The sequence below is a fragment of the Salmo salar genome, chromosome ssa16, assembly GCF_905237065.1.
Source record: "Salmo salar chromosome ssa16, Ssal_v3.1, whole genome shotgun sequence".
Classification (NCBI taxonomy): Eukaryota; Metazoa; Chordata; class Actinopteri; order Salmoniformes; family Salmonidae; genus Salmo; species Salmo salar.
The window spans coordinates 82,275,672-82,288,097 of NC_059457.1; the positions used below are offsets into that span (position 1 = coordinate 82,275,672).

General features: G+C 39.6%; 3 protein-coding genes across 3 annotated transcripts; 1 reads left to right on the forward strand and 2 right to left on the reverse strand.

The window, feature by feature from the left end:
- Nucleotides 1-279: 279 nt before the first annotated feature.
- On the reverse strand, nt 280-1,766 carry LOC106595106 (gamma-crystallin M3-like). The gene is made up of 3 exons (XM_014186480.2): nt 1,548-1,766; nt 985-1,227; nt 280-624 (listed from the first exon to the last, which is right to left on the reverse strand). Exons 1-3 carry the CDS (start codon nt 1,557-1,559, stop codon nt 337-339), a joined length of 543 nt encoding a protein of 180 aa, XP_014041955.1. The 5' UTR covers nt 1,560-1,766; the 3' UTR covers nt 280-336.
- Nucleotides 1,767-5,413: 3,647 nt separating this feature from the next.
- On the reverse strand, nt 5,414-7,035 carry LOC106595105 (gamma-crystallin M3-like). Its single transcript, XM_045696815.1, has 3 exons — nt 6,885-7,035; nt 6,215-6,481; nt 5,414-5,793 (listed from the first exon to the last, which is right to left on the reverse strand). The coding sequence occupies exons 1-3, from the start codon at nt 6,891-6,893 to the stop codon at nt 5,500-5,502; spliced, it is 570 nt and encodes a 189-aa protein (XP_045552771.1). The 5' UTR covers nt 6,894-7,035; the 3' UTR covers nt 5,414-5,499.
- A 2,401-nt stretch (nt 7,036-9,436) lies between these two features.
- Nucleotides 9,437-10,445, forward strand: LOC106575865 (gamma-crystallin M3-like). The gene is made up of 3 exons (XM_014152566.2): nt 9,437-9,536; nt 9,706-9,954; nt 10,119-10,445. The coding sequence occupies exons 1-3, from the start codon at nt 9,522-9,524 to the stop codon at nt 10,395-10,397; spliced, it is 543 nt and encodes a 180-aa protein (XP_014008041.1). The 5' UTR covers nt 9,437-9,521; the 3' UTR covers nt 10,398-10,445.
- Nucleotides 10,446-12,426: the final 1,981 nt, after the last annotated feature.

Below are 12,426 nucleotides of genomic sequence, written 5' to 3' on the forward strand. Positions count from 1 at the left end.
CGTGGGAATCGAACCCACAACCCTGGCATTGCACACACCATGCTCTACCAACTGAGCCACAGGGAAGACTAAATATAAGGATTATAGAATTTGGGGAAAAAGGGACATTTTTGTTTACATTGTGTTTACATACATTACAGCTGATATTAGTGTTTATAGTGGTTGCAGTATAATAGTTGCTTATAGTGGCTTTTTAGTGGTTAGAGTATTATATTGATATAACAGTAATTTACAGTGCAGTGGTTTGTGGAAATAAGGTAAGAAAATCGCTGCAAAAAATGAAGGTTTAAAATGTTTATTAAAAAGTCGTTGCACTCTTTAATAAAGACAGCACATTTAAAAGGCAGCATCGCCGCTGATGCGCCTCATGGACTGGAACCTCATTTCATCATTTCCCATTCCCATCTCTCTTGTGTTCCTGTACTCTCCAGGCCTCAGGTAGGTCTGCATGCCTCTGAATTGGGGCTGCTCGTACATGACCCAGTGGCCGTTCATCACGTTGCAGGACTGCATCTCGGGCATATGGTAACGCTCCTGGATAGAGTCACAGTCGTCCATCACCTCGTGCATCTGGCCTCCGAAGTTCTCCTTCTCGTAGATCCTCATCCTGAACTGGCCCATGTGCTATTGGAAAGAAAATAACACATTTCACGCATCTATTAACTGAATAGGATGAGCTTGGTTGATAGGATGGCATACAATGCAATATGCCACAATCTAAAATGAATGAAAAAGATAAGCACCATACGGTATAATTGTTATCTTTTTCATTCATTTGCAGATGAGGCATATAGCTGGATCTACACAACCGATGGCATGGGATGTGTTTTTATGTTGACTTTAGATTACATTTGAGGTGTGAAAACATTAGACAGTCTTCGATTTTGGAGTGTAAGATAGTTTTATGGCATCGATGATTGTGGTCATTGTGGTGTGGTTGTGAATAGTTGTGGTCTGTTGTGCTCTGTCTGCAGAACTGCTTACCTGGGGGATCATACGACAAGACCTGATGCAGTCGTTGAAGCCCATCATGTGCTGGTACTCAGGGTACTCTCCCCTCCTCAGGAAGTACTGGTGGCCCATGTAGTTGGGCCGGTCGTACACCATGAACATGCCACTCTCCACCCTGCACGAGTTGCACCTGTTCAGGTGAGAGGAGAGCTCGGAGCAGTCGCTGCTGCACTCATAGGAGCAGCCCTGGAAGTTCTTGTCCTCGTAGAAGATGATCTGGAGAAAGAGAAAGTATGCGTTGAAGGTCTAAACATCATGACGTGAAACCAATTGATTTTGATGTGCAAAAGTCATACATTCTATCCCGTTCAGAAATGATTCTACATAATAATTTTTATGTGTCTGACAAAATCAAACAAGTCATTATAAGTAATCTGTAGTTATCATAGTGTTCTGAATCTAAAAACACACACATCAAGGATATATTTCCCATTGGAAATGGGCTCTGATGCATCCTAGATTCATAGTTCCAATGCCAGGTGACGTACAGTTCAGCACTGTGCACAGACTTTGATCACAGCCCCACATTACAGTACCTTTCCGTTCATGGTCACAGTTATTTGATTTCTGTTGTTCTCCCTACTGGCGTGCTGCCTTTTATGCTTGATGTAGCTCCAGAAGAATCTACCGCCCAATTGTATAAAACGCTGAGTCAGCTGAGCAACACTGTACTGTACTCTACATCAACGCAACGCTCACGGCAAAGAGTTATCATTTAGTGCTCTGTAAGGTAAAAGGGTTTAGATTAGGTCCGATTCCTTTTAGATGTATTGTATAGTCTCTTTTAAATAGACTGTGATTTTAATTTAGCTTCAACAATACATTTGTGTAAATGATGTGCTCATAATTAACCATTTGGGGGAAACACTTCATTTTTTTATTTTAATTGTAATTTAACCTTTATTTAACTTTATAGGCTATGTTCATGCCTATTTCATTTGCATTAGGAATAGATTTGTGCAGTGCACACAAGAAACCTCCACTCAAAAACGATATTTTGGTATTCCACTATTGATTACAGTCCCGAAATATTTTGCATGTCAGCAGTCAAGTTTACAAGATATTGGACTTTGAAGAAGTACAGTGTCACCGGCCACATCATCATGATGCAAACTGTGGACTATTGAACAAAAATACCAAAAGATAGTTGATTTTACCTTTAAGTGGTTGGTAAGGTGTAGGTAAAGGTGTACCTTACAATTTATATTGCATATTGCATAGTATCAAAATAGTATTAAAAAAAGTAGCAAAAGCAATATGGGGGTTGTTTGAATTGCTCCTTGAGTGTTTCAGCAATATAATATTCCAATTCAGTGTTATTTAAAAAGTGCATGCACTTTTTATGCAAGTGTTTGTACAGTAGCTACATTCAATATCATTGAAAGATACTGTGATATTTAGTTTGACAGAGTCCCCCATAAGTGTTCCTCTCTCAGGGGCCGCGCCAGAGTCTCCCATAAGTGTTCCTGTCTCAGGGGCCGCGCCAGAGTCCCCCATAAGTGTTCCTGTCTCAGGTGCCGCTCCAGAATCACCCATGGCATATGGTTTACATCGTTTTCATGCTCATCAAATCATTCAGTGACCACTCGAGCCCTGTGGATGGGGCAATGTCAGCCTATGGGGGCATGCATAGCCATGGTAACCAAAATAATGGCCTGCCCAGCATTTGTATGCATGATCCTAAGCATGATGGGAACCACACCTGTGTGGAAGCACCTGCTTTCAATACACTTTCAATACACTTTCAATACACTTTCAATACACTTTCAATACACTTTGTATCCCTCATTTACTCAAGTGTTTCCATTATCTGTGCAGTTACCTGTACATCATCCTAATGAAATAAAATTGTAATATCCAGAGCTTACAGTCATATGTGCATACATTGTCGTATGGGTGGCCCCAGCAGGAATCAAACCTTTATATTAAGTTGCTCCTATAGGATAAAAGTGTATACTAAGTTTATCTTATAGGGTAACACTTTATATTAAGTTGTTCCTATAGGGTAACACTTTATATTAAGTTGTTCCTATAGGGTAACCCTTCACATTAAGTTGTTCCTATAGGGTAACCCTTTACATTAAGTTGTTCCTATAGGGTAACACTTTACATTAAGTTGTTCCTATAGGGTAACACTTTACATTAAGTTGTTCCTATAGGGTTGGTTTTGTGGTTGCCTTTTGGCGCTCAACGTGCAAGAGAGTGTGTGTGTCTGTGTGCTGTGCTGTGCATGTGCATAGTGTGTGTGTGTGTGTGTGTGTGTGTGTGTGTGTGTGTGTGTGTGTGTGTGTGTGTGTGTGTGTGTGTGTGTGTGTGTGTGTGCTGTGCTGTGCATGTGCATATGTGCGTGTGTGCGTGTGTGTGTGTGTGTGTGTGTGTGTGTGCTGTGCTGTGCATATGTGTGTGTGTGTGTGTGTGTGTGTGTGTGTGTGTGTGTGTGTGTGTGTGTGTGTGTGTGTGCTGTGCTGTGCATGTGCATATTTTTGGTGTGTGTGTGTGTGTGTGTGTGTGTGTGTGTGTGTGTGTGTGTGTGTGTGTGTGTGTGTGTGTGTGCATAAGTGTGTGTGTGTACCTGCATGGGCATAAAGAAAGCAGATGACTGCAATACATGAATTATGTAAGCAGGTAGGCAACTATACACTTTGATCTGTTCTGAAATTGAATAGCCACAATGTACTGTACGCCTGACCCCTATCTAATACCTTACTTTTATAATACATCTATTGTGTTTAGTGAAATGGGTGGCCCCATTGTGAAGAATCCCTGACCAAGCAACATGAAGTAGCATAGAGCGGTATACCGCTGTCTGGTTGTTATGTACTGTAATGGCATTCATTTGCATTGTGATGTCACTACAAAAATGTATCATGCCCACAAAGAATACAGTTGAAACTATTAAAAGAGAAATGTTTCAGAAACCCCCCCCAAAAACAACAACAGAAAAAGGGATACATATCCATGCTGCACATTTGATGCTCACATACAGTCCACATTTAGGAACTATTATTATGAACAAAAATGATGTCCAATTCAAACCCCAATGCAGAAGATGTTCTTCAAAGAGTTCCTCTGACAAAATATGATCAGCCACCAGAGGTCATGGAAGGTCTAATTCCTCTGACTTCTTTAAACCAGTCCACAGTCCTTTGGTTATACATTACTTCTCTAACGTCTCTAAACCAGTTCATTAGTTACACATTACTTCTCTAACGTCTCTAAACCAGTTCATTGGTTATACATTACTTCTCTAACGTCTCTAAACCAGTTCATTAGTTACACATTACTTCTCTAACGTCTCTAAACCAGTTCATTAGTTACACATTACTTCTCTAACATCTCTATCCCAGTTCATTGGTTATACATTACTTCTCTAACGTCTCTAAACCAGTTCATTGGTTATACATTACTTCTCTAACGTCTCTAAACCAGTTCATTGGTTATACATTACTTCTCTAACGTCTCTAAACCAGTTCACTGGTTATACATTACTTCTCTAACGTCTCTAAACCAGTTCATTAGTTACACATTACTTCTCTAACGTCTCTAAAGCAGTTCATTGGTTGCACATTACTTCTCTAACGTCTCTAAACCAGTTCATTGGTTATACATTACTTCTCTAACGTCTCTAAACCAGTTCATTGGTAATACATTACTTCTCTAACGTCTCTAAACCAGTTCATTAGTTACACATTACTTCTCTAACGTCTCTAAACCAGTTCATTGGTTACACATTACTTCTCTAAATCAGTTCATTGATTCTACATTACTTCTCTAACGTCTCTAAACCAGTTAATTGGTTATGCATTACTTCTCTAACATCTCTAAACCAGTTCATTGGTTATACATTACTTCTCTAAACTAGTTCATTAGTTATATTACTTCTCTATCCCAGTTCATTGGTTATGCATTACTTCTCTAATGTCTCTAAACCAGTTCATTGGTTATACATTACTTCTCTATCCCAGGTCATTGGTTTTACATTATACTGTGGAGAAAATGTAAACTAGCGTAATGCTAATAATGGACAATAAGGATTAGTTTGCTGCAAAATAAGTTTGAGAAACTGGAGGTTACAGTACATCAGGCTTTCTGAGTAATATAATTTGATGTACTGTATATCATTTCTGATGTACTGTAACATGGGTTAAATTTGGTTCAATTGAGCCAGTGAGAAAATGCATATATATATATATATATATATATATATATATATATATATTTTTGCTATTGGTAAATGAATGTTCTGTGCACATTTGGTGTATCAAAATCGAATTATATTACTTTTTTTCTTTCAGACCATTTGAAATCCCTCTCCAGACAACAATCTGTCAGAATAAACCAGTGTAATTTAAATACCATGGGTAGATTAGATTTGATAGAAAAAAGAGAAGAGAACAGGTACTTCAAAATAAGAGTTTTATTTCATTCAATGAGAATTGTGACTTTTAGCAGCCTTTTTCGATGTCAGGACAGCAGGAATCTCAGGCATCAATGCCGCTGACCCTCACAGGCATCCATGATCCTTCTGATGGAGTGAACTCTCATCATGGTGCTCATGCCCATGTCTCTGATACTCCTGTACTCTCCAGGCCTCACATACATCATCCTGCCTCTGAAATGGGGCTGCTCGTACATGAGCCAGTGGCCATCCATCACGTTGCAGGACTGCATCTCGGACATGCGGAAGCGCTCCTGGATGGACTCGCAGTCTTCCATCAGCTCATGCATCTGGCCTCTGAAGCTCTCCCTCTCGTACAGCCTCATTCTGAACTGTCCCCGGTGCTGTTGGGGAGAGAGAACATTGACAGTTGCTACCGTGTGTGTACTGTATGCTTCCAGTATTACATTTATCATTGCTTGTCAGCTGACTTCTACAGTAATAGAGGCCCACGTTCATTAGGGACAAACTGTTTAGATAATACCGAAACTTGTTCAATTAGAAGACATATTTTTGTTTTCTGTTACAAAACGTTTGGCTACGGTGTGCCCTGCTGAACACGACCCAGGTGAAAAGCACGTCAAGTATTAGATGTACAGAGTCCTAGTAACTCAAACTTCATCACCATTCACGAACATCTAGCTACTCAAAAATATAAAAATGCACTCTTTATATGAAGAGAAATAGCATGAACCATATCATAAATATAATCATGTCATCATCAAACACAAGGAGATGGTGGAACTCCAACTGTGGACGTCTTACCATTGGGATCATGCGGCAGGAACGGATGGACTCCAGCATGGTCATATCCCCCATGCCCATCATGGAGCCCATACGCTGGAAGTCGGAGTACTCTCCCCTCTTCAGGAACATCTGGTTGCCCATGAAGTTGGAGCGGTCATAGATGACGAAGCAGCCCATTTCCACCCTGACCGACTGGCAGCGGTTTAGGTACATGTTGAGGTCGGGGCAGTCGCTGCTGGTCTCATAGCTGCGACCCTGGAAGTTCCTGTCCTCGTAGAAGATGATCTGAGAGGGTGATTTGATTAAGAAATTATTTAACCTATGACCTCTTCACCTATGTTGAGAAGATTATAAAGGCTATGATTTTAAATGTTTTACATAATTAATATAGTTAATCATTATTAATTGATTGTGATTAATTTGTCATTACTATTAATAATTAAAAACATAATTGTAAATTCTTAAATGTATATAATGCATATCAACGGCATGATGTCATATAATAACTCTATATTATTTTAATAAAACAAATAGTTTAGCATTAGTTAGCTGAAAAACGTTGCTTTATTCTCACAGATTGATATTATTTGGATTAGGATTTTGTGGTTATAGCTGCTATGCAAGACACTATATTCATATCTCAATGGCCAGCTCTTATAGTGAATAAAAATCCGCTGCTCTGTATTACCCTGGTCATGGTTACAGTGGTTTAGCTTGATGGTGAAGCTTGATTAGATGACACGCAGAAGACACGGTGTGTTGTGTCGATCCAGTGGCACTTTTATGTTGACATTGGGTCCACAGGGCACCTTGCACACCTTTGTGCTAAATAGCATGAGTCATCACAAGGCCCACGTGGGGCTTGTATACATTTTACACAGCACATCTCAATTAGTTATTATTGGATGCTGAATGCAGCATGGGGGCCATGACATGTATTGTTCTCACCAGAAATAGAACATGGCATATTCTTCAGTTTGGGTGATTATGCTCGATGGTACTTTACCAGGTCAAAATACAGTTACAGTATATTTACTAGTGAACTTGGTCACACTTAGTGAACTTTGTCCCACTAAGTGAACTTGGTCACAGTGAATTAGGACTCACTAAGTGAACTTGGTCACACTAAGTGAACTTGGTCCCACTTAGGGAACTTGGTCACACTTAGGGAACTTGGTCACAGTAACTGAACTTGGTCCCACTTAGTGAACTTGGTCCCACTTAGTGAACTCGGTCACACTTAGTCAACAACTTTCTGGTTCTTCTCAAAATAACAAAAAATAAGAATCAGAGAACAAAGTAATTATCAGGTAAATAATGAATTAATACAACACTACTGATTTCCTACATTTTAGAAATACATACACTACTGTTTTAGAGCACCTATTGATTCAAGGGTTTTTCTTTATTTTTACTATTTTCTACATTGTAGAATAATAATGAAGAGATCAAAATTATGAAATAACACACATGGAATCATGTAGTAACCAAAGAAAATCTAAATATATTTTATATTTGAGATTCTTCAAATAGCCACCCTTTGCCTTGATCACAGCTTTATACACTTTTGGCATTCTCTCAACCAGCGTCATGAGGTAGTCACCTGGAATGCATTTCAATTAACAGTGTGCCTTCTTAAAAGTTAATTTGTGGAATTTCTTTCCTTCTTATTACATTTGAGCCAATCAGTTGTGTTGTCACAAGGTAGGGGGGTATACAGAAGATAGCCCTATTTGGTAAAAGACCAAGTCCATATTATAGCAAGAACAGCTCAAATAAGCAAAGAGAAACGACAGTCCATCCTTACTTTAAGACATGAAGGTCAGTCAATAAGGAACATTACAAGAACTTTGAAAGTTTCTTCAAGAGCAGTCGCAAAAACCATCAAGCGCTATGATGAAACTGGCTCTCATGAGGACCGCCACAGAAATGGAAGACCAAGAGTTACCTCTGATGCAGAGGATAAGTTCATTAGATTTACCATCCTCAGAAATTTCAGCCCAAATAAATGGTTTATACAGTTCAAGTAACAGACACATCTCAACATCAACTGTTCAGAGGAGACTGTGAATCAGGCCTTCATGGTCGAATTGCTGCAAAGAAACCACTACTAAAGGAAATTAAGAAGAAGAAGAGAGTTGCTTGTGCCAAGAAACACGAGCAATGGACGTTAGACCGGTGGAAATTTGTCCTTTGGTCTGATGAGTCCAAATTGGAGATCGTTGGTTCCAACCGCCGTGTCTTTGTGAAACGCGATGGGGGTGAACGGATGATCTCTGCATGTGTATTTCCCACCGTAAAGCATGGAGGAGGAGGTGTTATGGTGTGGGGGTGCTTTGCTGGTGACACTGTCTGTGATTTATTTAGAATTTAAGGCACTCTTAACCAGCATGTCTACCACAGCATTCTGCACCGATCCGTCATCCCATCTGGTTTGGGCTTAGTGGGACTATCATTTATTTTTCAACAGGACAATGACCCACCACACCTCCAGGCTGTATAAGGGCTATTTTACTCAGAAGGAGAGTAATGGAGTGCTGCATCAGATGACCTGGCCTCCGCAATCCCCCGCCCTCAACCAAATTGAGATGGTTTGGGATGAGTCTGACCGCAGAGTGAAGGGAAAGCAGCCAACAAGTGCTCAGGGTATGTTGGAACTCTTTCAAGATTGTTGTAAAAGCATTCCAGATGAAGCTGGTTGAGAGAATGCTAAGAGTGTGCAAAGCTGTCATCAATACATAAGGTTGCTATTTGAAGAATCTCAAATATAAAATATATTTTGATTTGTTTAACACTTTTTTGGTTACTACATTATTCCATGTGTTATTTCATAGTTCTGATGTCTTCACTATTATTCTACAATGTAGAAAATAGTAAAAATAAAGAAAAACCCTTGAATGAGTACGTGTTCTAAAACTTTTGACCGGTAGTGTACATAGTGCCATAAAAAAAAATATCCAACCAAATAATACCTCACAATAAAATAATGCTACAATATACATTGAATTCCATCTCAGTTCCATCTCAATTTATCTGGAATATTTGATAAAATACTGATATACTAATTCAGCTAGTATTAGGGTAGCTAGGGTTAGCTGGAAACAAACATGATCCTCTATTTTACCCCCCGTGACATAGTTAGAAAAGTGGCATTCACTACGTGGCACTATAGGACTGGCTTGCACAACAATATAGAATGATGACTCATGGAGTTCCAGAACAATAAATATGGAGATGTGAATGCAGTCCAAGGTATAAAAGGGACATGAGGTTGATGGTCCAGCATTCCATCTGAAATTGGATAAGAGATTGGATCACCATCACCATGACCATGGGCAAGGTAAGTGCCACTGCAAGTCTTCCTCCATGCCTATCTCTCTGGGTCTATCCAAGCAGCCCTGCATCCAAAGAAGACTGTCGGATCGGAAACACAAGGCATTGCTAATCAAATGAGCATTAGTGCACTAATTTCAACATATCGAGCACTAACTGTGTGATTGTCTGTGTAGATCATCTTCTACGAGGACAAGAACTTCCAGGGTCGTTCCTATGAGACCAGCAACGACTGTGCTGAGGTGACCTCCTACCTGAGCAGGTGCAACTCCTGCAGGGTGGAGAGCGGCTGCTTCATGGTCTATGAGCGCCCCAACTTCATGGGTCACCAGATGATGGTTAGGAGAGGAGAGTACCCCGACAACCAGCGTCTGATGGGTATGACCATGAGCGACTGCATCAGGTCCTGTCGTAACATCCCCAGTGTAAGTAATGGAGTGTGTAGCTGCTTCTTAGCTGATGCAGATAGTTTCAACAGCAAGGGTCGTGAACTCGTGTCATCAACAAGATTTGACATTTAAATGTATGAGCCCAGCGGTTGGATCTCCAGTAGTTCCATATCTGTCTGACCTGTTGCTTTTATCAACAGTATAGGGGCCAGTTCAGAATGAGGATGTACGAGAGGGAGAACTTCGGAGGCCAGATGCACGAGCTGATGGACGACTGTGACTCCATCCAGGATCGTTACCGTATGTCCGACTGCCAGTCCTGCAACGTGATGGAGGGCCACTGGCTCATGTACGAGCAGCCCCACTTCAGAGGCAGGCAGATGTACGTGAGGCCTGGAGAGTACAGGAACCTCAGAGAGATGGGAAACAGCTCCATGAATAGATTCATGTCTGTTAGACGTATCACTGATTCCTGTTAAAATCACAACTTTGTAGTTTAACTTAATAAAGTGTTAAATTTGTAATTATTCCTGATGTGTCCTAGTTCTTTAAAACAGAGCACAACAACCATCTCATCAATCAAAAGGAACCAATTAGTAAGACAAGTGCGTAAGGTCTGGTGTCTGCCATGAGCTAATAGGCTTGGAAAGTGGACATGTCACAAAGAGGAAAATGGAAGCATTAGAGAAGACACCTTTTCAGTTTTGGGGGTAACATTACATTTGATAGCAAAGAACGGTGAGATAGCTAACTAGCTGTGAATAAGTGAACTGTTTTGGCCTGCAGATCAGCAAAGTTAGTTAGCCAGCCAGCCAAAGTTATTTACAGATTGTTAACAGACACTCCTAAACTCTTTTACTAGCTACTGTAATGCTGTTGTGTCAAGAACACGCCTCCAAAAATGATAAGGTGTCTGCAGTTGTGTTTACATTTGACAGATTGTGATGTAATCCACTTTCTAAGTGAATGGTGCTGGTTATAGTTTTAGAAGGCTACAGCACTAACCTGTAAACATGTACTGTACATGGTAAACCACTAACCTGTAAACATGTACTGTACATGGTAAACCACTCCTTTACAAAGATCACTCTTTCATTTTAATCAGACATGCATCATTTGACAAAGGGACATGGTGTCACCGGCATTCAAAATGTTGAGATAATCTGTAATTAGATTCAATGACAAAGAATTGAAGTTGAATCCATAAATAAGTTCAGTAAATATTATGCAATACGTTTGGAAAGGGGACAGATCACAAATATCAACATTATTGAAGCTACCTTACCAGTTTTGGAGTTCTATGAGTTTTGGCGTTATGTTAAGTAGCAAAGAGCGCTGCAGGAGCTACCTAACTAAAAGAGCTTCATTGTTTCACCCCAGGTACCAAAGTTAGTTAGCTGGCTAGCAAAAGTTACATACACTTAGTTAGCAACCTCTCCTTCACTCTCTTGCTGCAGTAGCTATCCTAGGAAAAATGGTAGGCTAGCCTGATTTATTAAATTCAACAAAGTTTCAACTTAGATTTATTTGTTTGTGTAACTCATAATAATCAAGTAAATTCAAAATAAGTTAAAGGCTTAGACAACATGTCAGCCAAATTATATTTTGTTAGTTATTTTTTACAGTAGGTTGCATACTCTACCCCTCAAATGGTACATTCAGTAGTTTGACCAGCCAATTCCACGTTGGAAGGGCTGACTTTGCCGGTTATTAGAATTACTGACCATTTACCACTGTAAGAACGAAGGGTATTAAGTTCAATAACCCAAGATTTACGAAATTCACAATGAGCCAAATTACCCACAATCACCAAAACATAGAGCAACACTGCAAGTGCATGTTGTGGCCCTGTACATAATGAAGTTGTCTGTACAATGTCCCTTTTTTATTTACAAATGTTCCTTTTTAGATCAATTTACTCACTTGCATTACCTAAGTTCAACTCAAGATGATATCACAGACACATACCGTATATGAGTTTCTGTCATTCATATGGACTATCCATTATTCTGGTGCCTGGTGGGCTTCAGAATAATGTCTAGATGTAAACATGGTTATAATCATCAGAGCTGTGTTTGAATCTGTATCGGGGTGGTAAGGTGGTAGTGTGCACCTAAGTTGGCTCTGATATAAACATATACAGTATATGCAATATTAGTTGTTTCAGAACTGAACATGGTGTATATTTTAGGACTATTCAATATAACATAAGTCTCCTAAACCAAAAGCATTTTTTCATTAATTGACACTAAAGGAAATATAGTGCCTTCAGAAAGTATTCACACCCTTCACGTTTCCACATTTTGTCCTGTTACAGATTGAATTTAAAATGGATTAAATATAGATATTTTGGTCACTGGCCTACACACAATACCCCATAATGTCAAAGTGGAATTATGTTTTTCTAAATTGTTACAGATTTATTAAACATGAAATGTTGAAATGTCTTGAGTCAATAAGTATTCAACCCCTTTGTTATGACAAGCCTCAATAAGTTCAGGAGTAAAA